Here is a 27031-nt window from a genome sequence, read left to right on the forward strand (position 1 = left end):
CTTTTGCCCATGATAAGTGCGTAGATGTTACCTCAGTTAAGTAAAAAAACGTGGTGATTAGTTTATGTTGAATTACAGGTATGCGTCGCTTAACGTCCACGATATGTTCTGTGAAATCGGACGTTTTGGGAACACCATATTATATACTTAGCAGTTTCTCCATATCCGATATAGGTCCCTCTCGCATTTTCGTGAGCCTTGTCGTTTTCAGTGAAGCCGATCCTTTAACAGCCTCGAGAATTTTTTTCTGTTTTTCAGGATCGTCGAGTGCGACGTGCCTAAATCCCGAGCAATAGCATGCACTGGTTTTCCACCTTCACATTGTTCAATATCTTTTTGTTTCACTTCCAAAACAATACTTTTCCTTTGCCTCTTGCTGCTGCTGCTACCGCTAGGAGTGGTTTTGCTGCGTTTGGAAGCCATGATGCACTTTATGGTAATATTTTCGAAAGAAAATTAAACAGAGCGATAACGCTACTACACTCGAGACGTGCGATACTCGAGATTGGTTCCGTCTGCTACGTCATGTTCGCCGATCGGGACTACGGATGTATATGCGATCAGACGTTTTGCGAGTGGACGTTAAGCAGCGCACACATGCACCATTCCAGAATTTAAACAAAATAATGCTCAAACTCTGAGAGCTGTTACTAATACCAGCATTAACACATCTCCAGTGATTCACAAGCCACTATGCGGAGTGTCTTTTGAACTGCAGCCTGGTTAGCTGATGAAAGGCTGGCTGTTATAGGAGTCAAACTGGACACACCAGAGGCTGTGGTAGAACAAAGGACCCTACGGAAAACCCTGGCAATTCTGGACAATGTTTCTCATCCTCTGCATGCCACCTTGGCTGAACAGAGGAGCACTTTTAGTAATAAACTAAGACAACTGCACTGCTCCAAAGAGCGCTGTGTGTCATTCTTGTACCTGGCCACTAGGCTCTATAATGAATCTATAGCCAGGGAAGTGATGACCCCCCTCCTATTAGACTGTTTGAGGTAACTTGGCATGTTACCAAGTTACGGTCCTGTGACACCGTAGTTTCCTTTGGGATCAGTGGAAATCTATGATCATACTGCCAGAGTCAGCATTGTACTTGTATCTAAAACTGAATGCCTGTAATACTGACGTTTACAGACTTCTCCCCAACATACTATTTTAGAACAGAGCACAGACACTACAGCACTGTACAGGTGGTGTGGGACCTCAGGCTCCTGTACTTCCTACAGTAGTGAGAAGAGAGTATGGCCTGGATGGTGGCTTCCTTGCTAATGGAGGCTGCTTTTTTGTGGCAGCACTCCTTGTTGATGTCCTCAGTGTTGGGGAGGGCTTTGCCTGTGAGGGACTGACCTGTATTCACTACTTTTTGTAGGCTTTTCCATTCAGGCACATTTGTGTTTCCATACCAGGCCCTGAATTAACCAGTCAGGGTATTCTCCACTGCGGAACTCGAGAAGTTTGTCAAAGTTTTTGGTGACGTGGCAAATCTGCACAGATTTCTAACAAAGTAGAGGTGCTGCCCTGCTTTCTTTGTGAAGGCACTTGCGACTGGACCCAGGACAAGTTCTCTGAAATTATAACACAGAGGAATTTAAAGTTACGGTGCCTCTCCACCTCTGATCCCCTGATGAGAACCTTCAGTTTCCACTCCGTGTGGTTGATAGCTCCGGGTGGGCATTTTACCTTTACAAAACTTTAAACAAAAAACTGAATTCTGAATGATCGCGGTTTGTGTTCACTTGTGGCGTTTCTGTGCAGTATCTTTGCCTTCACACAATGTGTACTGTTCGCAGGTAAAAGTGGCTTTGGGTCATACCATGGCAGATACAGCTTTGAACTGTTCAGCCATCGCCGAGCCTGTCTGCTGAAGTCACTGGGCATGGAGAAAATGAACAGTATGCGGTACGCGCCCTCCAGTGACTCAAAAATGAAGTGGATAAGGTTGCTGTTGAAGCATCGTGGAGGTGGGAAGAAATGGGGGTTTATTTGGATTGTGGCATTGGGAGCTCTGCTTTCCATTGTGATGAAGGTAAGTCTGAAATGATATGTTTGCTAATGAGTTAGAGTCATAGAGCACTACGGCACAGAAACACACTCTTCGGCACATTTAGTCTGTGCTGAACTATTAATCTACCTGGACCATAGCCCCCTGAACCACGTGCTATCCAAATTTCTTTTAAATGTTGAAATTGAATCTGCATCTATCACTTCCGTTGGCAGTTTCTTCCACACGCTCACCACCCTCTAAGTGAAAGTGTTCCTCCTCAAGGTCCACTTAAACATTTCACCCTTCACCCTTAACCTGTGACCCCAATTTATAGTGTCACCCAGCTTCAGTGCAAAAAAAACCTGCTTGCATTTGTCCTCATAATTTAGTGTACCTTGTTGGAGTCCGATTCAGATTTATTTATGGCATGTACATCGAAACATATAGTGAAATGTGTGTTAACAACCAACACCCCCAAGGATGTGCTGGAGGCAGTTCACTAGTGTTACCACACAATCCGGTGCCAACATAGAATGCCCACAATGCTTGGCAGAACAACATAGAACACAATAAAACAGAACATGACAAGCAACAAAACAACAACGAAACAAGCCTCGTTCCTCCCTCCCACTCACCTACGCACAAGCGCAGTCCTCAGCAGACCCGCGGATTCACAGTCATTTGGACGGACCTTCGGCTTTCCCAGCGGATTTGCCGAGAACCAGGTGCACGATTGGAATGTGCAGGAAATAGGTGTGGTTTATTCGGGGGGGGGGGAATGGGTTGTGTTCAAAGAGCAGAAGTAGAAACAACAGCCATTTCTCCCAATTGAAGCAGAGTCAGAGATGCGCAAGAAACGGGCCCTTCAGTCCAGTGAGTCTCTGTTTAAATAGTAACCCAGTACTGATCCCATTCGTTAATCTGGATAAAATCAGTCCCCAAAATACATGTTGAAATCAAACCAACATTCACCAGTTCCACATTCGCACCTCCCTCTGAGTAAAGTCACTCCCTCTCAGGTTTCCCTTAAACATTTCACCTTTTACCCTTAGCCTATGACCTCTGTTCTAGTCTCACCAGCCTTTGGGGGGGGGGGGGGGGGAGTAGCTTGTATGTTGCTGTACATGCATAGCACCAAACAAAACAACAATCCTCCAGACCAGGTACTGTGTTCCTTCACAACACAGTACATATAACTCAGACCTATAACACCTAAAGTAACATCACCGCAAGTAAGTAAACAAATATTCTCGACTAGAGCGTTTTTTCTCTATTATTGTGTACTGATGCTGTAAAGTTAACAAATTTCACGACATATACCGGTGATGTTAAACCTGATTCTGATTATATTCCAGAAAATTAACTGTGTTGAGTGAGTGACAACATGACTCTATGTAAAAGAAATTGTGAGGTCTGAGACACAAAACGAAAAGGCATTACTTTAGAAAAATCGGCACCGACTGGGGGAAAGAGGATGCTTGAAGGGATCAGGTTGTTGTGTACAAGTCAGTGAAAACAGCCAAGCAATGCAAGGAAGGCAAATGGTTCTTTAACCTTATTGCCATTTTAATTTCCCCAGGCCTTTTGTTCTCGCAGTGTCTCCATTGCCCCGTTCTCGGCATCTGACGGCTGTTGTATCTCCCTTTGTATCCAACTCTTCCAAGTTCTGGCCTTTGATCCAAAACATTAACTCTGCTTGGCTCTCTGAGCACACTGAGAATCACGTTTACTATCACTGACGTACTGAATGTTATAAAATTTGTTTTGTGGCAGTAGTATAGTGCAATACATAAAAATGTACGATAGTAGGTTCCGGTTAATTGGGACACATCGGGACCAGTACATTTTGGCCCAATTACGTGGCTGCCCCAATTAGCCAAAATTTCACGGAGGTTGTTAAAAAGGTATAAAAAAGACAAATTATTGTTTAACTGAGTAACAAATTAAGCATCTAAATGAAATACAGAGCTCATTAGAACACTATCAATACTACTACACTACTATAGCACTGTGTATTGGTTCCTAATATTTCTGGATGGGGGAATTAGTGCAGTGTAAGCAGTCATGTTCCTTTGATAGACTCTAAATAAGTAAAATCAGTGCAGTCACCTACTGCAGATAATGGACTATATTCATACAATGCTGTCGATGATTGCATCCTCCAAGTCTTAATTTTCATTGAAACATTCAAGATGATTATTGATACTTACAAATTCTTCGTAGTTCCTAACTTGTTGAAGTTGAAGCATCGATGCAATGCTCCTCAGACAGGATGAAGAGGTCAATACTCCCCAATGCCATTAGGCTTTACAATTCTACCGCCAGGACTTAAGAACTTTTTAAAAGCTATTATTAATGCTTTTTGAGATAGTGATTTAGATGCATATCATATTTTTTACTGAGTTAAGTATTGTATGTAATTAGTTTTGCTACAACAAGTGTATGGGACATTGGAAAAAAAAGTTGAATTTCCCCATGGGATGAATAAAGTATCTATCTATCTATCTATCTATCTATCTATCTATCTATCTATCTATCTATCTATCTATCTATCTAGTGAAATTGATTTATTTTTACTCCTGGCTATTTTTGGCATCTCCCAGCCTGAATACTGTGTGTGTGTGTGTGTATGTATGTGTGTGTGTGTGTGTGTGTGTATGTATGTGTGTGTGTGTGTGTGTGTGTGTGAGATAGTGTGACCAAGCTTTCCCTTTAAAACTACATCAGTTCTCTTGGGTACTGTGTTGTGCAGATTTATAAGAAAATCGGCTGGTAGGTTGTTCTAAGTATCTTGGAGAGCTTGTCACAGTTCTTCTGCAGACTTCGGCTGTCTCGCTTGCTTCTGTCTCTCCAGGTAATCCCAGACAGCCTCGATGATGTTGAGATCAGGGCTCAGTGGAGGCCCTACCATCTGAAACCGTATAAAAATCTTGGGTACCTAAGACTTTTAGACAGTAGATATACACACCCATTCAGTGGTGTCCCTATTAGGTACAGGAGTGGATCAGAGTGTCGTCTTCTCCTGCTGTAGCCCATCTACTTCAAGGTTCAATATGTTCAGAGATGCTCTTCTGCACACCACTGTTGTAACACGTGGTTATTTGAGTTACTGTCACCTTCCTGTCAGTTTGAACCAGTCTGAGCATTCTCCTCTGATCTCTCTCATTAACAAGGCATTTTTGCCCATTCTCTGTAAACTTTAGAAACTATTGTGCATGAAAATCCCAGAAGATCAGCAGTTTTTGAGATACTCAAACAACCTGTCTGATACCAACAATCATTCCATAGTCATAGTCACATTTCTTCCCCATTCTGATATTTGGTCTGAACAACAACTGGACCTCCTTACCGTGTCTGCATGATTTTATGCATTGAGTTGTTACCCCATAGATGACAGCTTAGATATTTGCATTAACGTGGTGTACCTGCCAGGATAATCAAGGACACGACCCACCCAGCCAACACACTTTTTGTCCCACTTCCCTCCGGGAGAAGGTTCAGGAGCATGAAGATTCGTACGGCCAGATTTGGGAACAGCTTCTTTCCAACTGTGATAAGACTGCTGAACAGATCCTGACCCAGATCTGGGCCGTACCTTCCAAATATCCGGACCTGACTTGCACTACCTTACTTTCCCTTTGCTATTTTCTAATTATGATTTATAATTTAAATTTTTATTATATTTAATTTGATTTGTATTCAGGGAGCGCGAAGCGCAGCAACAAATATCACTGTGATGATTGTACACTCTAGTATCAATTGTTTGGTGACAATAAAGTAAAGTAACTTAAGTAACTTATCTAATAAAGTGGCCACCGTGTGTGTAGTGCAAAAATAGGGAGGTGGTGGGCATTTGAAAAAATCTTCAGTGACATACCAAATTTCCTTGAAATATAGCTGCTGTTGTGCTGTCTTTGTAATTGCGTCAGTGTGTTCAGCCCAGGATAGATCTTCAGAGATGTTGATACCTAGGAACTGTTGACCCTTTGATGAGGACTGGTGTGTGTTCTCTCTACTTTCCCCTCCTAAAGTCCACAATGTTGCCTGACTTGCTGAGAATTTCTCACTGTTATTCATTTCAGATTTGCAGCATCTGCGTGATTTTGGATACTCTCTCTCGCATGGGGAACAGCTCTTTCTAACTTTGTATCTCTTTTCTTCCAGTTTTTCTTGATGTGGTAATCAACACGATATCATCACAATAACCTCCCAGCCACTGCACATGGGACTATCAGATTTATGGAATCAAGAATCACTAATCTCATTAGAAAACTAATGAAAGAAACTACTTACAGCGCAGGACTCTTCAGTAACAAACACTATTTTGTCACATTTTTGTGATGGGGGTACCGCAATGAAGGAGGTAGCACTAACATTAGGCTTGTGAGCCATATGGTGGCCCAGGCTGCAATATCAGATTTTTCCAACATGATATCAATGTTACTTTTCTAAGATAAGATCACAAATCTAATAATCACTGTTCTGACTTCTGAGTATGATCACCTGCCCAGGTTGCTGTGATTTCACATTCATTGCATCATCATTCACAACACAAGCTGGGAGCTTCTGTTGGGAAGATGGTTCTTTAAAAATTTTATTGATATTTTTTCCAGCATTTTTTACCTCAATTATGATAAACTAGCATCAAAGATTCCCAGTGCTAATTACACTTCAGTTCAGACTGAGTTTCTACCATTTTTTTTTGTGTTTAAAAATAATCTCCTTAGGAGCAGGTCCTATCCACAATACTATCCAAAGTCCTCGATGAAATTAATCGTCATGGGGAATTTCTGAAAATGTATTATTTGTTGTAGTAGGTCACTGAAATTAGGCTGGCTCTCACAGCAATCCCATTGCCCAGCAAGTTTCTTATAACCTTCCTTGTTTCACAGAGGCCTGAACTCTTCTACCAACTACATTAGGGCCAGTAAACCCACCTAAACAACACGCCTTGAAACCCACGGAGTCACTGGGAGAACATGCAAACTCTGCACAGGAACCTAATTGCACATTTGTTTTCACCTTTATGAGGAGGATTTTAAAATTAAACCTTGGATGCTTGGAATGTAATGTTAATTCACTTGTAACTAGCTGCCAAGCAATGATTGATGCAAATCTGACTATTTCTAACATTCTTAGACCATGAGACATAGAAATAGAGCCAGGCCATTTGGCCCATCTGGTCTGCTCCACCATTAAATCATGGCTGATTCATTTTCCCTCTCAATCCCAAACTAATTTTAGTCATTTGGAATCCAGTTATCCTGAACAAAATGATGGAGGAACTCAGCAGGCTAGGCAGCATCTATGGAGAGGAATAAACTGTCGGCGAGACCTTTCTGTCAGCACTCTGTATTCTTGTGCATTCTTAATTAGAAACTTGTATTTTAAAAACGTTTTATGTGCTAAACATGTGCATACCTGTATTACTCCTCTTCTACCATCGATTTAACACAGAATACATTTCTTCAAATGCTGTCCAATTCCACTGGACAGAGCTGGAAATGAGTTTCTGTAGAAACTGGGAAGAAGAGAAACCTGTTGTTAAAAAATAAACAAATTCTATTGTGGTATGCTACAAGGAAAGCTGATGGAGTTCAAAGTGGAAAGTCCAGTTATATTTTTATCTAGTATCAAGGTTTTGTAAAAAAAAACACAGGGTTATAACCCAGAGAGACCCTTGTGTCATGTTGAACTCTTGCCTTAAAGTGAGAAGGTTGTGGGTTCAAGTCTCACTCTTTCCCTTTCAGCATGTCATCTCCACAAAAGCCTCTCCACCCTCGGGGGAATGATGAATTCCATCCAAACAAGGGAATTTGTCCCAGTGTGCTGGAACCTATACCTCTCAATAACAGAACTCTGCTTATGGAGCAAACATAAGATGCTAGAGGAACTCAGTGGGCCCAGCAGCATCAATGATGAAGAACGAACAGTTGACATTTCAGGCTGAGACTAATCATCAGCCCAGGTCTTGGCCCAAAATCTACTGTTCATCTCCATAGATGCTGCCTGACCTGCTGAGTTCCTCTAGCATCTTGTGTTTGTTCCTCTGGATTTCCACCTCTGTAAGATCCTCATGTTTATAACCTATGCTTATCATTTGTCTACCATTCTGGGGGGGGGGTTGATGCTAATTGCAATTGCACTGCAAAAGCTGCTTCATTTGCTAGCAAGTACCTTGGGAACCCTGAAAGGGAAATGCAAGCTTTCAGCAAAATGTCTCCATGGTTGAATAATGTAACATGCATTTATGTACTAATTTAATAAAACATTTTTGATTGTAGTGACCTTTAATAGGGATGACGTGATGTTAACCAATGGGCCATTGTTGGTGAGGACTACTATCAAAGCTGTGTCATCTCCCCAGCCGTTCCTGCCATAATGCTTTATCTCACTTCTAACAAAACCCCTGAGAGGAAGTGGCTAAGAACTAATGGGAAGCTGTTCAACCCATAATCACCCCACTGCGCTCCAAATCCATGGTTACCCAAGCCTCAGTGGTTTATCTACATAGGTGAGACCTGCAGTTACACCTATCTGAAGAGAGTGCCCATCCAGTCACCTTCTCAAGGCCCTGAGTGATCCTGTGACCACGCCTGGTCAATCTGTATGGAGTCCTACAGCACAGAAATGAGTTACTGTATACAACTCCAGCAACGGCCCCCAAGTACTGCTCCATACTAAACCCTTTTAACAACCAGGCTGAAGAAACGAATGTGCTCATGATCCCCTGTATCTTTTGTCCCTATTTGAAATCTGTATCTCCTGGCCCTTGAACCACCAAGGAGGCAGCTTCCCGATGCCCACCCTATGTGAGAGCCATCAGGATCTTCCAAACTTTTTCTTTCGTTCCAAGGAGACCAACCTCCCACCCATTAGACCGGCACTATTTAGTCCACAGCCCTTCATCCCTTCTGCACCATTACACACTCCCCTCTATGAAATGTCCACTTCCTTCTCCAACGGCCACTCTATGTTGTGTCGCTTTTTGTAGATGTTCTGTGAAGCAGGTCTTATGGGAAAACTCTGAGCTGGCTGGGGCTTTCCTCTTTGGAGCATAGGAGGATGAGAAGTGATTTGATAGAAGTGTACAAGATGATAAGAGGCATAGATAGAGTCGATTGCCAGAGACTTCTTCCCAGGGCGGGAATGGCTCATACAAAGTAGATATGTAGGAAGGTTTCTTAAGGCTGTTGTAGCTGGGGGGGTGGTAGTGGGGATAAGCTCCCACTACCCAGTAAATGGTCCCAATGGCATACGTCTCAATTAGCCAGAAGTCCAGCTCCAGGTCTTCACATGTGGCTTAGCCACTAAGCCTGGTGGAACTGTTTCTGCTGATAGGAGAAGGAGCAAAGACAGGCTACTGGCACCTTAAAACTGGTCATTTAGGGCAGATGGGGCTCGTCAGCCATGTTGGCAGCTCACCTGGAAGGAAAACTCTGATCTCAAACTTCAGCTGCCTTGCAGCTATCCCATTCATAGCGAAGGCTTCGGGAGTAAACCTCGAGGGGAAACATCCGGAGCTGGAGTCCCTGAGACAGTCACTGATCGGCAACTCCTGCAAAGCTACTGGTGCAATTCTGTATCGGTCTCTGATGTACCTTTGGATTTGTCGGCTGCGTGGAAAAGGGGGACCTGCTGCACGGTTAACAACTTGCTCTCCATATCACACTCCCAAGGATTGGGTATCACACAGACAGCTGGGATGGAACATCCATGATCGAGCCCAACCAGCAGAGGACCTCAAAGGTAGGTATGTGGAACGGGCTGTCAGGTGATGGCAGATGCATTAGGGACATTTAGATACAGAAGTGTAGGATAGAAAATGGAGGGCTAGGTGGGAGGGAAGGATTAGATTAATCTTAGTGGGTCTGCACAAGTGGACCAGAAGGGCCTGTACTTCGTTCTATAATTATCCCTTAGGTTGTCACAATTTCAAGTGCAACAAGAGTACAAAGGTTTAATTGAGAGGCAATAAGTTTGGAAGGGATCTGAGAGGGATTTCTTTCACATCGAGGGTGACTGGAACCTGGAAGGAGCTTGTGGAGGCAAATACTCTCACAAGAATCATCTGGATGCATACTGAATGGCCAAGGCATAGATGGACATGGGATTAATAAAGGTAAATGGGATTGCAGTAGGTAGGCACAAGGAGTGACATGAAAATGATGGGCTGAAAGGCCTGCTTGCCATATGAATCTATGATGTACTTTCCCCAGACAGCTGAGGGGCCTAGTGACCCAGCCTCTGCATGACAGATTAATGTCTGCCCCATCAAATTAGTCTTGACCTTGCCCTAGGCCGCCCAGCACATGATCCTGGGCGATCTGCAATTGAACAATAAAGCCATTTGTTTCACAAAACTAAACAACCCGAGGTATTATTTGGTTGCTGGCTTCGGCAAAACCGACTTATTTCACGCGTAGCTCCCCTGACAGTGAGTTATTAGTTTTGCTACAACAAGTGTATGGGACATTGGAAAAAAGTTGAATTTCCCCATGGGGATGAATAAAGTATCTATCTATCTATCTATCTATCTATCTATAACCCTTCATGCCCTGACTAATCAAGAATCTGTCAACCTCTGCCTTAAATATACCCAATGACTTGGCCTCCATAGCAATCTGTGGCAACGAATTCCACAAATTCTCCACGTTAGGTCTCGAAATCAGGGATTAGTTAGATATGAAAATCTGAGTTGCTTTAAACTGGTTTGCAGAGCTTGTTTGTTCATCAACTCCCTTAGACAGTATTAAGTAGCTTTCTATTGAGGCAGTTCGTCTACAACTGAAACGTAGAGAGTGCTGGAAGTCACAATCTCTGGACACTCTCCCCACCTCATCATCCCCTTTTGAAAAACCTTGCTCAGTAATCTCTTCTGTGCTTCCTGTAGCTCAACCGTTCATCGGCACTAGCCGCCATAGTATCCAGGTCATCTTCAAGGAGTGACGTCTCAAAATGGGGGTGGCCATCATTAAGGACCCCCATCACCCAGGGCAGGCCCTCTTCTTATTGTTACCATCAGGAAGGACGTACAGAAGCCTGAAGGCACACACTCAGCGATTCAGGAACTAGCTTCTTCCCCTCTGCCATCCGATTCCTAAATGGACTCATGAACACTTCCTCACTACTTTTTTAATTTCAATTTTTTACATTATTTATTTAAATCTTTAATATATTTATACTTAATGTATCTGTACTTGTACCTATACTAAATGTATAATTCACATTTTTCTCTATTATATATTGCACTGTACTGCTGGCACAAAACAACAAATTTCATGACATCTGCCAGCAATATGAAACCTGATTCTGAATTAAACAATGCCTCAATTTAGAAATTGTTTCCTCGTGGAAGGGGGTGGGGGGGGGGGGGGGAACCCTCTACACAATCACACTACAGTAGCAGTTAATTAATGAATGACTATGAAACAAAGACCTGGTTGCCGCTCACCAAGATTTGTCCTAACAAGTGATAACTCAGCAGCAGGAAACTGTAAGATGGATGAGCCTGTGTGACTTGCAATGTGGAGACACCGGGTGCTGAAACTCCGCAGAGTGACCTCCCCGCACCCCCCGCCTGCAGTAGGCACATGGTCGATAGGAAAATGGAGGGTGATGAAGAAGGGGTTCGATTGATCTTGGAGTAGATTAAAAAGGTCGTGAACATGTACTGTTCTGTTTCAAGTTCAAGTTTATCATCATGTGACTACATATTTACAAGTAAACAAAACAACTTTCCTCTGCACCACAGTACATATATCACACACACGACATGGACACAAAATATTCCCACTAATAGGTTGATAAAGTATAGTTCAAATGCATGTAAAATGTGTAGTGCAATTAAACTGTAAATAGCTTGCTATCCTAGTGACAAAACTTCACAGTGGCAGGGTATCCATTAGTCTCTCAGCCTGGGGAAGGAAGCTGTTACCCAGTCTGTACCTCCTTCCTGATGGTAGAGGGTCAAAGAGATTGTGGGATGAGTGGAAGGGCCCTCAACAACGCTTCTGGTCAATGTCACGAATAGGGGGGACGGGGGAAGACCCTGGTGATCCTAAGAGTAGATCATTTAGCCGCTCGGGAATTCACCAGCAACAGTGAGATGGGCAGCTGACTCTATTCGCTGCCCATTGAGTAATCCACCATCTCTTTATCCCGGCATTCTGTTCCATTGTCTGGCATGAAGCAGTAGTCTCCCCCTCTCCCAACCCTTCTCCCTCTCCCCTCCTCTCCTTTTCCCCAACCCCTCCCATTCCCCTCTCCCTCTCCCAACCCTTCTCCCTCTCCCCTCCTCTCCTTTTCCCCAACCCCTCCCATTCCCCTCTCCCTCTCCCAACCCCCCTCCCCTCTCCCAACCCTTCTCCCTCTCCCCTCCTCTCCTTTTCCCCAACCCCACCCCTCCCCTCTCCCCTCCTCTCCCTCCCCTCTCCCCTCCTCTCCCTCTTCCCACCCTTCCTCTCCCCACCCCCTACTCCTTCCACCTGAAAGAGCTCTCTGGCCACGGAGTCGGTGAACAAACAGGCCCTTCGGTACATCTCGTCCTTTCCAACCCGTTATTCTGCCCAGTCCACCCGGACCGTACCCCTCCCATCCAGGTAACTTCCTTTTAAATATTGCAGTCGAGCCCACATCTACCACTTCCATACTCGCCACTCTCTGAGTGAAGTCCCCCCCCCCTCAGGTTCCTGTTACGTATTTCACCTTTCACCCTTAACCTATGACACTCAAGTCACCATATGCTGCCCTGAGATTCATTTTCTTGCAGGCATTTAGAGGATAATAGAGGAATATAATAGAATTTATGAAAAGTTTACTGAAGGCTGACAAACAACCAATGTGCAAAAGAAAATGACTGAAATCCATGTAAATTTTCTCTGTACTCTTTGAATTTTATTGATATCTTCCCTGTGGGTAGGGGACCAGAACTGTACACAATACAGTTCTCCACATTCAGCTTGCACGAAGGTTGTGATTTTTCGTGCAGTTTTTTTTTCTAAAATCAGAGTTCACTGTCCCGGTCTAGTGAATTTTCCCCCGTGAAGCCACCCTTTGTTATACTTAACTCCGAGCATTTAGGAATAGATTATGTCTGATTGAATTAACTGCGAGTCTCGCTGTATACGGGTGGTCACCGCCTGCCAGCCCCGCTCAAGGCGAGGTGTGCACGGTCAGGTCCGTGGCTCCCAAAGTAAGTGTGGTCTCCGTGGAGATCCTTCTGGGAAATTCAGGTCTTCAGTCTCATTTCTCTTGAGTTCTGTTTCTGTGTTCTCCCCCCGCCCCCCCCCCCCCATGCTGTTTGTCCTCCCTCCCTCCCTCCCTCATTCCATTTCTACTCCTCCCAACAAGGACAAGGACTTCTCTCCCCAGAGCTGACCGGACGGTTTCCAGCCGGGGATGGACGACCAAGAGCAGCTGACGGGAGCCGGGAGCGCCGCCTGGACCCGGAGCTGTTGCGTCCCCATGGTGATTCGGGAGGAGGTCAGGCAGCTGTTTCTCATGGCGGGGCCTCTGGTGAGTGGGACAGCTGTTTGTGGATGGGGCAGCCCCGCGTGTCCTGGTTGTCCTGACAGAGGGGTCACATACAGCGACGATCCAACTAAATAGAAGTATAGGTTCTGTGGCCACACATTTTAATTCCATGTCCCATTCCCATTCTGATATGTCCATCCATGGCCTCCTCTACTGTCAAAATGAATCCAAACTCAGGTTGGAGGAACAACACCTTATATACTGGCTGGGTAGCCTCCAACCTGATGGCATGAACATTGACTTCTCTAACTTCCGTTAATGCCCCCCCTCCCCCTCTTACCCCATCCCTGACATATTTAGTTGTTTGTCTGTTCTCCATCTCCCTCTGGTGCTTCCCCCCCCCCTTTCTTTCTCCTGAGGCCTCCCGTCCCATGATCCTTTCCCTTCTCCAGCTCTGTATCACTTTCGCCGATCACCTTTCCAGCTCTTAGCTTCATCCCACCCCCTCCGGTCTACTCCTATCATTTCGCATTTTCCCCTCCCCCCACTACTTTCAAATCTCTTACTATCTTTCCTTTCAGTTAGTCCTGACGAAGGGTCTCGGCCCAAAACGTCGACAGCGCTTCTCCCTATAGATGCTGCCTGGCCTGCTGTGTTCCACCAGCATTTTGTGTGTGTTGTTGTGAGAAGTATAGGTACTCCAGGATTCGGACGTCCGACTCAACTGTTCTTCTAAACTGGCATTTAAGTTAATAAGCAAACATGAGGAAATCTGCAGATGCTGGAAATTCAAACAACAACACACACACAAAATGCTGGCCTGCTGTGTTCCACCAGCATTTTGTGTGTGTTGTTGTTTAAGTTAATAAGACAGGAACAGGATTAGGCCTTTCGGCCCATCGAGTCTGTCTCGCCATTCCATTCACGGCCGATTTATTTTTCTACTCAGCCTCATTCTCCAGCCTTCTCCCTGTAACCCTTACTAATCAAGGTGCATGTTTGCACACCTAAAATCTAGGGAATTCGCCAGAGAATCTAGAGCTTGAGAATAAGATGGAGGGAATGGAGGGAAGGAGGGAGGAGGAGAGGTGGGTCGTACAGATGAGGTTGAGGGAATGAGGCTACCCCGGTGGTTTAGATGGCTGGAAAATGTGGCAGAATGATCGAAAGAGAATAGGGTTCAGGGTGAGTGGTGGAGGGATTCGGAGGGTTCAGTGGCTGGTGGGTGAGTAGATAGGAGTGTGAGTGTTAAGTGGATGTGGGGTGTGAGAGGTCAGTAGATGGGGTGGGTAGTGAGTGTTGAATGAATGAGTGAAGTGAAGGGTCAGTAGATAGAGTGAGGAGTGAGTGTTGAGTGAATGTGGGGTCTGAGGAGTTGGTAAGTGGAGTGAGGGTTGATGAAGTCAGTGAATGCAGAGGGAGTGAGAGTTGAGTGGATGAGGGGGAAAGGCATCAGTGAGTGGAGGAGGGAAGTTTCAATGGGCTGAGGGCTGGAGGGTCAGTAGATGAAGCAGGGGCAGACTATTTTCTGGCTGATGATATGGTTGTTGAGTGGTTATGAAACCATTGCCTCGATGGTTTGAGGGGAGATGTGGATGGGGCCACCTCCAGCTGGGTGCTGTGCTGTTGGGTTTACCTGGGTGCGGGATTTCCATGTTCACTTGTCCAGTTGATGACTCGGTCAGCTCACTTCTCTGTATGTCCTCCCACAGGTGTTGACCCAGGTGATGAACTACACCTTGAACTTCATCAGCTCTGTGTTCAGTGGACACCTTGGCAAGTGCGAACTGGGGGCCATCTCCCTTGCCACTTCAGTAGGTACCTGCCCCGCTCTGTCACCCATACGGGGCAAGGGAAGGATTGGGGGGGGGGGAGTTCCTGCTGAAGGCCACAAGACATTGCAGTGGAATTGGATGTTCAGCCATCCGAGTCTGCTCCGCCGTTTGATCATGGCTGATCTATTATCCCTCTCAAACCCCCCCCCCCCTTACTAATCCAGAACCTATCAACCTCTGCGTTAAATATACTCAATGACTTGGCCTCCATAGCCATCTGTGACAATGAATTACACTGGTTCAACACCCTCTGGCTAAAGCAATTCCTCTCCATCTCTGGTCTAAAGGGATGTCCTTCTAAACTTTGGTTCTAGACTCTCTCACTATTGGAAACACCTGCCACATGTCTACTCTATATAAGCCTTTTGATATTCAGAAGCAATATATACAGTGCATTGGTTACTTAGTGATTGATGATTGGCATTGACCTTTCACCTTGTGGAGACCCTCACTGATACTCCATTGGTGCTAGGCAGGGGCTTCAGCTGAGTGACTTGCTTCAGACTGCTGACTGAGACTCAGTACCAGAGCGTCTTACAGATGGGATTTGCAAAGGGCAAGAAACATAGCATGAAAGGTGTGGTGGTGGTGGGGGGGGTGACCTTGTGGCACCTGCAGTTGTTTCTTGGTGGAAGGAAGGTTAAGACTATCTGAAATCTCCTCCGGTGAGACTCCTGCTTTGGTCTGAATGGCAAGGGTTTGGTGACTTGATCAGGTAAGAGTGAGCTCTCCACTGGGGAAGCCTCCTGAGGCAAGACAGAACTGTGCATTGATCTCTCCATCTTCATATCCATCTCTCTATTTTTTAATCTCCATCTATCTCTCTATCTCTATCTGTCTCTCTTTATTGCCATCTCTCTTTCTCTATCTCTCTCTCTCTATCTTTCTCTCTGTTTATCTCACTCTTTTTCTTTCTATCTAGAGATACAGCTCAGTGACGGGCCCTTCAGACCCATTCCACCCAATTGCACCCACGTGACCCCTTAACCTATCAGCCTGTATATCTTTGGACTGTGGGAGGAAACCAGAGCACCTGGAGGAAATGCATGCGGTCCCAGAGAGAACGTACAAACTCCTTACAGGCAACAGTAGAACTGGAGCTGTGAAGCGTTATGCTACCGTTCACCCATCGATTACAATGACCATCTTCAGTGAATGTTATCTCTCTCCTTCTTCCCCCACCCCCATCCTTTCTAAAACGGCGACCAAGATGATCAGTGTGACAGGAGTGGCGGTGGGAACTGGTCTCTCCATGGCGTGTGACACCCTGATATCGCAGGTAAAACTCTGCACCAGCTTGTATGTTGACGTAGCGTAGCTCCCGGAGATGGTTCACAGGCGAAGACCAGGGGCAGCTGCATGTACGAGGGGTATTAGGACAGATAGGTCACAGTAGCAGTTATAGGATGCCTTTATGGAGGCGAGAGAGGTTGGGAGGTTTGGGAAAGGGGAAAGATCCAAAGATGTAGATCTCACATTCATACCAACTGGGACTTAGCAGAACTCTCAGTGTACTGGGCAGAGGCTTCCATCCAAATTTGAACCCACATTCCATGGACTGGAGGGATTTGGCAGAATTATACTGCACCCACTTGGGCCCTTTGGCTCAACTGGTAGATGCCAACCAAGGACCCCCACTGGGCAGTCAGCTCTCCCCTGTGGCTCTGGGTGGCTGTTACCTTGCCACACCGCTTTGACAGGCAGTCTCAACCAGTGGGCTTCATACCCCCGTGAGATAGGCACATGCTTACCCTAGCATGTGAAGCCAGCTCCTGCAGATTTGGCAGGTGAGATTCAATGGCCAGAAAGGTGACTCTGCAATGCTTCAGGGAGAGCGAAGGGCATGGCAAGGCACAGAAGAAGCCTTGGTCATCCACTGTAACCAGGGAAGACCCCAGATGTGATGACTACTCGTCCCACTGGACCCTGGACTTCTGAGGTTGAGAGAGTGGAACTGCCCCAGTGCAATGGCTTTTCCACTTTAAGAAGATCTCCTGCACAGATTTCAAAAGTTATTATTGGATGTGACAGACCACCAATCCTTAACCACTTCCCCTGCCAGCTCGTTCCATAAACCGACTCTCACTCTGGGAGAAGTTGTTGCCCTTGGGTTTCTATTAAATCTCTCCCCTCTCACCTTAAACCTCAGCCTCCTAGTTCTTAATTACACAACCCTGGGGGAAAAGACTGTGTACATTCACCCATCTATGCCCCTCACAATTAAGACACCTCTGTAAGATAAAGAGAGAGAAACACACCGGGGAGGTGTGGAAGGAACCTGCAGTCGAGTCTTTGCATTGAACACTGAGTGGGAGACGGGCAAGGTGGGTAAAAGTAGCCACTTTTCATCATCATGAGGGTTAGGGGGTTGTTGTGTGAAGAGAAGTTGAGTTGAACGGGCCTAAATCATCTAGAATTTGGAAGGATGATGATATTGAAGCAGTCTCTCAAGTTCAAAGTTCAAAAGATTAAAGTTTTGAACTTTTGAACTTTGACATTTAAAGCACTGGTTGATAGGTTCTTGATCACTTCCACTTTAAATGTCAAAGTTCAAAAGTAAGGGTGTCAAAGGTTAGGGGGGAGAAGGCAGAAGGATGGGGTTGATAGGGGTAACATATCAGCCATGATCGAATGGCAGAGCAGACTCAATGGGCTGATGACCTAATACTGCTCCTATATCATTGAAATCTGGGATGAGAACTTCCTTCTGGACTTCTCCCTGCAGAAAAGTCAGCTGCTTGGCCAGTGAATAGATTCAGGCCTGAGATGGATGGACCTTTGGTTATTTTAGGAAGCAGAGTCAGTGTAAGTGGGGAAGAGACTGCAGATAGAAGATCTTCTGCTGTCTCCTGGATCAAAGTGGCCAGCTCCTGCTCCCATACATTTGTTAGAAACACCTCCTGATGGTCTTTGATGCCAACTAAGTCGATCTCTATCTTGTTTCAGATGTATGGCAGCAAAAAGCTGAAGCAAATTGGAATTGTCATCCAGAGGGCCATCTTGATTCTCATGATCTTCCTCTGCCCCTGCTGGGCCATCTTTATCAACACAGAGAAAATCCTATTGGCTGCTAAACAGGACCCCGAGGTGGCCAGGTCAGATGTACTTCATGCTCACCCACCAAGACACAACAGGCAAACACATATTGCAAAAACATTTTATTAATCATTGACTTTACATTAATTACCAAATAATTAATTACAAAAGATGTACAGTTAGGGTTAGTGAGGTATGAACATTCTATGTGGGTGCCAGAAGTGAGGTGACACTTGTGGGCTACCTGGTGCAATCCTCACTGATTTGATTTGATGCAAATGCATTTCACTGTATGTTTCAATGTTTTGATATACATGTGACAAATAAAGCTAATCTTTTAAAAAATATTTGGTTGTAGCTCACTGCCACCTCTGATTCAGATGTGTAGAATCTTTCACATCCACCTGCAGTTCACTCTCTGTCAAGTTCTGTCTCTAATCCCTCACGACAATATTACCAGTTAACCCTTTTCCTTGTGGTCCCAGTGTTGCAAAATGTCAGCCGTGGGTCCAAGTCAAAATCAAGTTTACTGTCATATGTACAGCTACATCAAAGTTCAAAGTAAATTTATTATCAAAGTACATATATGTCACCATGTACAACCCTGAGATCTATTTTCTTGCGAGCATACTCAATAAATCCATATTAGAATAATAACCATAATAGAATCAATGAAAACTTTAGTGTTTAACCAGTGTGCAAAAGACTACAAATTGTGCAAATACAAAAAGAAAAAAAAGAAAAGCACTAAAGATCAAGAACATGAGATAAAGAGTCCCTGAAACTGAGTCTATTGGTTGTGGGAGCATCTCAATTATGGGGTAAGTGAAGTTGAGTGAAGTTACCCCATTTAGTTCAGGAGCCTGATGGTTAAGGGATAATAACTATTCCTGATGTACAAAAAAGCTGGATGAACTCAGCAGGTCAGGCAGCATCCGTTGAAAGAAGCAGTCAATGTATGCTGCCCGACCTGCTGAGTTCATCCAGCTTTTTTGTACGTCTTGATTTGACCACAGCATCTGCAGTGTACTTTGTGTAAACTATTCCTGAACCTGGTGTGTGAGTCCTGAGGCTCCTGTACCTTCCTCCTGATGGCAGCAGTGAGAAGAGAGCATCTCCTGGATGGTGGGGTCCCTGATGATGGACGCTGCTTTCCTGAGACAACGCTCTGTGTCGATGTGCTCAGTGGTGGGGAGGGCTTTACCCGTGATGGACTATGGAGATATCACGTATGCATGGATGCAGTGAAAAACTTACTTGCAGCAGCATCAAAGGGATTTAACTCTAGATGCACAACATTCACAAGAAAATGTAAATTAAACATAAATTATACATAATTTTTACTGGGATGAATACAATTGGAACAAAAAAAATCATATCTTATAGTGCAACTAGTGGTCATACTGTTGCTGTACTGAGGAGGTGGTTAATGTTATGTCAGTTGGTTGAGGAGCTGAATGGTTGAACCTTGTGGTGTAGGACTATCGGCCTCCTGCCCAACAGCAGCTGTGAGAAGATAACATGTCCCAGATGGTGGGGATCTTTGATGATGGATCTCCTGTAGATTCTACTGATGGTGTGGAGGAATGTGCCCATGATATATTGGGCTGAGCCTACTGCTCTCTGCAGCTTCTTGTATTCCTGCGCGTGCGAACTGCTGTACAAGACCACCGTTGTTTACGTCGCCGTGTCCAGAGGTTCTCTGTTCAAGTCACACTCCAGAAACATGACCCACACAATGTAGTGCTGGGGGAGTGCAACACTGTCAGTGAGACTGCTTCTTAAATATTGACCTACAGGACATCTTGTGAAGGTATTTGCTATGAATTTTTGTCCTCTGTCATACTGTGCCTAATTTGTTGTGTCCCACCATTGCCCTTGTTCCATTGCAAGGTCTGGAACCTTTTATAAATACAAAAGGTTCTGCAGATGCTGGACATCTAGAGTAACAGACACACAAAACGCTGGAGGAACTCAGCAGGCCAGGCAAATCATCTATGGAAAGGAATAAAGAGCCGATGTATCAGATGATGAGGGGTCGCAGCCCAAAACATCGACTGTTAATTCTTTCCACAGATGCTGCTTGACCTGCTGAGCTTCTCCAGCATTTTGTGCGTGTTAGTCATGAACCTCATATTTGTTTATGAGGATCTGAGTGCCACTGAAAAGTCACATTTATCGCCCATCCCTGACTGCCCTGGAGAAGGTGGTGGTGAACTGCCTTGTACTGCTGCAGTCCTCTCTGGTGAACTCGCACAGTGCTGTTGGAGGTGAACTTCCAGGATTTAGTAGCAGTGTGGAGGAACAGAGGGATCTTGGGACTCATGCCCGTAGATCCTCAAAGTTGGCTTAAAAGTTGACAGGATTATTAAGAAGGTATATAGTGCATTGGCCTATCGATTTCTCAAAGCTGGTGTGCAAATTGTTAGGGTTGTTAAGAAGATGTGTGGTGTTTTGGCCTTTGTTAGCTGAGGAATTCAGTGACTAATGAATCACAAGGTAATGTTGCAACTCTATTAAACTCTGGTTAGACCACACTTGGAGTATTCAATTCAATTCAAATTTAGTTGTCATTCATCTGTACATGAATACTCATGATTACAGCCAAATGAAGTAGCGTTACTCTGGGACCAAGATACAAAACACAATAGCAACAATCACACACAGCACATATAAGATAGCAAGCACATGTAATATATCAGTAAAATACGGCCATACAATAAAGGTGTTTAGTTCTGGTCACCTCATTATAGGAAGGATATGGAAACTTTAGAGAGGGTGTGGAGTAGATTTACCAGGATGCTGCCTGGATTAGAGAGCGTGTCATAAGGAAAGGTTGAGCGAGCTGGGGCTTTTTTTGGAGTGAAGGAGGGTGAGAGGTGAATTAATAGAGATGATAAGAGGCATAGGCAGAGTAGATAGAGTCTTTTCCCAGGGTGGAAATGGCCAATAGGAGGGGGCACATTTTTAAAGTGATTGGAGGAAAGTATAGGGAGAAGTGTGGTGAGTGTGTCAAATGTCCTGCCAGGAGAGGTGGTAGAGGCAGATACATTTAAGAAGCTGTTAGAAAGGCACATGGATGTTAGAAAAATGGAGGGTTATGTAGGAGGGAAGGGTTAGATTGATCTTAGAGTAGGTTATAATGTTGGTACACCTTGGGCTAAAGAGCCTGTACTATGCTGTAGTGTTCTATACTTTATGTTTTATAATTTTGCAAAGAATGGGAGGTTGATTTCCAAGTCAGGCTTGGAGGGGAACCTGGCGATGGGGGGTTCCTGTGTGCAGATGCACCATTGCAAGGGAATATTCTCAGTGACCAGGATAGCATGGGCACCTACATTGATGCACAATGTTCTCTTCTAGGTTATGCCAGCTTTATGTGAAGATATTTATCCCTGCTCTCCCTGTGAGTATTCGTTCTGTTCATCCCTACGTTATGGGGTTAACGCTACACTCTTGTCAGGAATTCTCTGGAAGGAAAAATCTGCAGATGCTGGCAGTCTGAAATACAAACACAAAACGCTGGGAGCACCCGGAAGGTCAGGCAGCTTCTGCGGAGAGAAAACAGGATCAATATTTCTATTTGTTGACCTCCTGGATGAATTACCTTGCTTGTCTTATTGTGTGCATTTCTGGTTTTCCAGAAATGACAGTAAGGATGTGGAAACTTTGGAGAGGGTGCAGAAGAGGTTCACCAAGGATTAGAGGGCAGGTGATATAAGGAGAGGTTAGACACACTTGTGTTGTTCTCTTAGGAGTGTCAGAGCCTGAGAGGAGAGCTGACAGAAATTTATAAACATTATGAGAGGCGTAGAGGCTGAGTTTAAAGTGAGAGGGGAATATTTCAAGGGAGAGACACACAAAGTTCTTGAAGAACTCTGCAGGTCAGGCAGCATCTAAACGTTTCAGGCCAAGATCCTTCATCAGGACTGAAAAGGAAAATGAATCTCAGGATTGTATATATGGTAACATATACAGTACGCACTTTAATAATAAACTTACTTCAAACTTTGCTGAAGGATCTCAACCCGAAACGTTGACTGTTTATTCCCATCAACAGAAGCTGCTTGACCTGCTGAGTTCCTCCAGCATTTTGTGTGTGTGTGTTTCAAGATTTACAGCAAAATCTGCAGAATCTCTTGTGTTTATTAGCTCAAAGGAGGTGTGAGGCATAATTTTTTTTACATGGAGAGAGGTGGATGCCCGGAATGTGCTGTCTGTGGTGCTGGTTGAGGCAGATCAACAGCGTTTAAATGGCTGTTAGAAAAGTACCTGAACGTGCAGAGAACCGAAGGGTATGTAAAGGGAGAAGTGATTACTGGAATAAGGCATCATGTTAATTTGTGCGGCACAGTATTGTGGGCTGGATGGCCTGTTCCTGTGCTGTACCATTCAATGTTGTAGATAGGGTAGACAGAGTCTTTAACCTCGGTAGAAATATCAGGTGTTGGAGGACATGAATTGGAAGTGAAATGGAGGAAGTAAGTTTTAAAGGGATGTGCGGGGACACACAGGGAGTGGTGGGTGCCCGGAACAGGCTGCTGATGGGAGTGGTGGAAGCAGATTTGATCGTGGAGATTAAGAGTCTGTGAATCTGCTCAAAACCCAGCTGCTTCACCAAACTCCTTCTGCTGACCGTACACAGTCTACCAGACATGTGTCTCCAGGTTTACTTAGTTATTTATTGAGATGCAGGGCAGAACAGGCCCTTCCGGCCTTTGAGCTGTGCCGCACAGCGACCTCCAACTTAATCCAAGCCCAATCAATGTACAATGACCAACTAACCTACCAACCGGCACATCTTTGGACTGTGGGAGGAAACTGGAGCACTCGGAGGCAACCAACGCAGTCACGGGGAGAACGTACAAACTCCTGAACCGCAGCGGGAATTGAACCCGGGTCGCTGGTACGGTAAAGCATTGTGCTAATCACTGTGCTACCCCCAACACTAGACTGGTTGCCTGCCCAGCCTGGGTATTAGGGATGGATGGGAAACACTGAGTGATTCTGGAAATTTTATTTTATTTCTGAAAGAATAAAAAACAGATCAAAGCCTAAACTGAATTCAGGAGTCTGGAGGTAGAAGCCCGAAGGTCGAGTCTGCGAGTCCAACCCAGGACTAGAGGTTGGAGGCCTGATGTCTGTGACACTAAAACCAAGGAGGGGAGGTTGAAGGTTCAATGTCTGTGAGTCTGAGACTAAGGAGGGGAGGTTGGAAGCTTGATGTCTCTGTGGCCAAGGAGGGGAGGTTGGAAGCTTGATGTTTCTGTTGCCAAGGAGGGGAGGTTGGAAGCTTGATGTCTGTGTGGCCAAGGAGGGGAGGTTGGAAGCTTGATGTCTCTGTGGCCAAGGAGGGGAGGTTGGAAGCTTGATGTTTCTGTCGCCAAGGAGGGGAGGTTGGAAGCTTGATGTCTCTGTGGCCAAGGAGGGGAGGTTGGAAGCTTGATGTCTCTGTGGCCAAGGAGGGGAGGTTGGAAGCTTGATGTTTCTGTCGCCAAGGAGGGGAGGTTGGAAGCTTGATGTCTGTGTGGCCAAGGAGGGGAGGTTGGAAGCTTGATGTCTGTGTGGCCAAGGAGGGGAGGTTGGAAGCTTGATGTTTCTGTCGCCAAGGAGGGGAGGTTGGAAGCTTGATGTCTGTGTGGCCAAGGAGGGGAGGTTGGAAGCTTGATGTTTCTGTCGCCAAGGAGGGGAGGTTGGAAGATTGATGTCTGTGTGGCCAAGGAGGGGAGGTTGGAGGGCTGATGTCTCTGTGGCCAAGGAGGGGAGGTTGGAAGCTTGATGCCTCTGTGGCCAAGGAGGGGAGGTTGGAAGCTTGATGTCTCTGTGGCCAAGGAGGGGAGGTTGGAAGCTTGATGTCTCTGTCGCCAAGGAGGGCAGGTTGGAGGGCTGATGTCTCTGTGGCCAAGGAGGGGAGGTTGGAAGGCTGATGTCTCTGTGGCCAAGGAGGGGAGGTTGGAGGCCCGAAATCTGAGAGACTGAGGCCAAGGAGAGGAGGTTGGAAGCTTGATGTCTCTGTGGCCAAGGAGAGGAGGTTGGAGGGCTGATGTCTCTGTGGCCAAGGAGGGGAGGTTGGAAGGCTGATGTCTCTGTGGCCAAGGAGGGGAGGTTGGAGGCCCGAAATCTGAGAGACTGAGGCCAAGGAGAGGAGGTTGGAAGCTTGATGTCTCTGTGGCCAAGGAGAGGAGGTTGGAGGGCTGATGTCTCTGTGGCCAAGGAGGGCAGGTTGGAGGGCTGATGTCTCTGTGGCCAAGGAGGGGAGGTTGGAAGGCTGATGTCTCTGTGGCCAAGGAGGGGAGGTTGGAGGGCTGATGTCTCTGTGGCCAAGGAGGGGAGGTTGGAAGGCTGATGTCTCTGTGGCCAAGGAGGGGAGGTTGGAAGGCTGATGTCTCTGTCGCCAAGGAGGGCAGGTTGGAGGGCTGATGTCTCTGTGGCCAAGGAGGGGAGGTTGGAAGGCTGATGTCTCTGTGGCCAAGGAGGGGAGGTTGGAGGCCCGAAATCTGAGAGACTGAGGCCAAGGAGAGGAGGTTGGAAGCTTGATGTCTCTGTGGCCAAGGAGAGGAGGTTGGAGGGCTGATGTCTCTGTGGCCAAGGAGGGGAGGTTGGAAGGCTGATGTCTCTGTGGCCAAGGAGGGGAGGTTGGAGGCCCGAAATCTGAGAGACTGAGGCCAAGGAGAGGAGGTTGGAAGCTTGATGTCTCTGTGGCCAAGGAGAGGAGGTTGGAGGGCTGATGTCTCTGTGGCCAAGGAGGGCAGGTTGGAGGGCTGATGTCTCTGTGGCCAAGGAGGGGAGGTTGGAAGGCTGATGTCTCTGTGGCCAAGGAGGGGAGGTTGGAGGCTTGATGTCTCTGTGGCCAAGGAGGGGAGGTTGGAAGCTTGATGTTTCTGTCGCCAAGGAGGGGAGGTTGGAAGCTTGATGTCTGTGTGGCCAAGGAGGGGAGGTTGGAAGCTTGATGTCTGTGTGGCCAAGGAGGGGAGGTTGGAAGCTTGATGTTTCTGTCGCCAAGGAGGGGAGGTTGGAAGCTTGATGTCTGTGTGGCCAAGGAGGGGAGGTTGGAAGCTTGATGTTTCTGTCGCCAAGGAGGGGATGTTGGAAGCTTGATGTCTGTGTGGCCAAGGAGGGGAGGTTGGAGGGCTGATGTCTCTGTGGCCAAGGAGGGGAGGTTGGAAGCTTGATGCCTCTGTGGCCAAGGAGGGGAGGTTGGAAGCTTGATGTCTCTGTGGCCAAGGAGGGGAGGTTGGAAGCTTGATGTCTCTGTCACCAAAGAGGGCAGGTTGGAGGGCTGATGTCTCTGTGGCCAAGGAGGGCAGGTTGGAGGGCTGATGTCTCTGTGGCCAAGGAGGGGAGGTTGGAAGGCTGATGTCTCTGTGGCCAAGGAGGGGAGGTTGGAGGCCCGAAATCTGAGAGACTGAGGCCAAGGAGAGGAGGTTGGAAGCTTGATGTCTCTGTGGCCAAGGAGAGGAGGTTGGAGGGCTGATGTCTCTGTGGCCAAGGAGGGGAGGTTGGAAGGCTGATGTCTCTGTGGCCAAGGAGGGGAGGTTGGAGGCCCGAAATCTGAGAGACTGAGGCCAAGGAGAGGAGGTTGGAAGCTTGATGTCTCTGTGGCCAAGGAGAGGAGGTTGGAGGGCTGATGTCTCTGTGGCCAAGGAGGGCAGGTTGGAGGGCTGATGTCTCTGTGGCCAAGGAGGGGAGGTTGGAAGGCTGATGTCTCTGTGGCCAAGGAGGGGAGGTTGGAGGGCTGATGTCTCTGTGGCCAAGGAGGGGAGGTTGGAAGGCTGATGTCTCTGTGGCCAAGGAGGGGAGGTTGGAAGGCTGATGTCTCTGTCGCCAAGGAGGGCAGGTTGGAGGCCCGAAATCTGAGAGACTGAGGCCAAGGAGAGGAGGTTGGAAGCTTGATGTCTCTGTGGCCAAGGAGAGGAGGTTGGAGGGCTGATGTCTCTGTGGCCAAGGAGGGGAGGTTGGAAGGCTGATGTCTCTGTGGCCAAGGAGGGGAGGTTGGAGGCCCGAAATCTGAGAGACTGAGGCCAAGGAGAGGAGGTTGGAAGCTTGATGTCTCTGTGGCCAAGGAGAGGAGGTTGGAGGGCTGATATCTCTGTGGCCCAGGAGGGCAGGTTGGAGGGCTGATGTCTCTGTGGCCAAGGAGGGGAGGTTGGAAGGCTGATGTCTCTGTGGCCAAGGAGGGGAGGTTGGAGGGCTGATGTCTCTGTGGCCAAGGAGGGCAGGTTGGAGGGCTGATGTCTCTGTGGCCAAGGAGGGGAGGTTGGAGGGCTGATGTCTCTGTGGCCAAGGAGGGGAGGTTGGAGGGCTGATGTCTCTGTGGCCAAGGAGGGGAGGTTGGAGGGCTGATGTCTCTGTGGCCAAGGAGAGGAGGTTGGAGGGCTGATGTCTCTGTGGCCAAGGAGAGGAGGTTGGAGGGCTGATGTCTCTGTGGCCAAGGAGAGGAGGTTGGAGGGCTGATGTCTCTGTGGCCAAGGAGAGGAGGTTGGAGGGCTGATGTCTCTGTGGCCAAGGAGAGGAGGTTGGAGGGCTGATGTCTCTGTGGTCAAGGAGGGGAGGTTGGAGGGCTGATGTCTCTGTGGCCAAGGAGGGGAGGTTGGAGGGCTGATGTCTGTGTGGCCAAGGAGAGGAGGTTGGAGGGCTGATGTCTCTGTGGCCAAGGAGGGGAGGTTGGAGGGCTGATGTCTCTGTGGCCAAGGAG

General features: G+C 46.7%; 2 protein-coding genes across 10 annotated transcripts in view; both read left to right on the forward strand.

Annotated features, from left to right (window-relative positions):
* Positions 1-8273, forward strand: part of LOC140731627 (aldehyde dehydrogenase, dimeric NADP-preferring-like) — a 40301-nt gene extending 32028 nt beyond the window's left edge. For 6 of the 7 annotated variants that reach the window (XM_073053208.1, XM_073053209.1, XM_073053210.1 and 3 more), the window contains exons 10-11: positions 1797-2032; positions 6155-8273. In XM_073053208.1, the coding sequence (XP_072909309.1) occupies positions 1797-2032; positions 6155-6172 (254 nt within the window). In that variant the 3' untranslated portion in view covers positions 6173-8273. Of the gene's footprint in view, positions 1-1796; positions 2033-4213; positions 4376-6154 lie in introns of those variants that run through there. The other variant, XM_073053213.1, reaches the window with a different exon arrangement.
* Positions 8274-8387: 114 nt separating this feature from the next.
* The window catches only part of LOC140731626 (multidrug and toxin extrusion protein 1-like), a 50566-nt gene continuing 31922 nt past the window's right edge, over positions 8388-27031 (forward strand). The window contains exons 1-6 of one of the 3 annotated variants that reach the window (XM_073053204.1): positions 8388-9739; positions 13343-13507; positions 15178-15279; positions 16511-16579; positions 18247-18395; positions 21700-21742. In XM_073053204.1, coding sequence (XP_072909305.1) covers positions 13391-13507; positions 15178-15279; positions 16511-16579; positions 18247-18395; positions 21700-21742 — 480 coding nt within the window. In that variant the 5' untranslated portion in view covers positions 8388-9739; positions 13343-13390. Of the gene's footprint in view, positions 9740-13337; positions 13508-15171; positions 15284-16510; positions 16580-18246; positions 18396-21699; positions 21743-27031 lie in introns of those variants that run through there. The other 2 variants (XM_073053205.1, XM_073053206.1) reach the window with 2 other exon arrangements.

The sequence above is a fragment of the Hemitrygon akajei genome, chromosome 8 (genome assembly GCF_048418815.1).
Source record: "Hemitrygon akajei chromosome 8, sHemAka1.3, whole genome shotgun sequence".
Lineage (NCBI taxonomy): Eukaryota > Metazoa > Chordata > Chondrichthyes > Myliobatiformes > Dasyatidae > Hemitrygon > Hemitrygon akajei.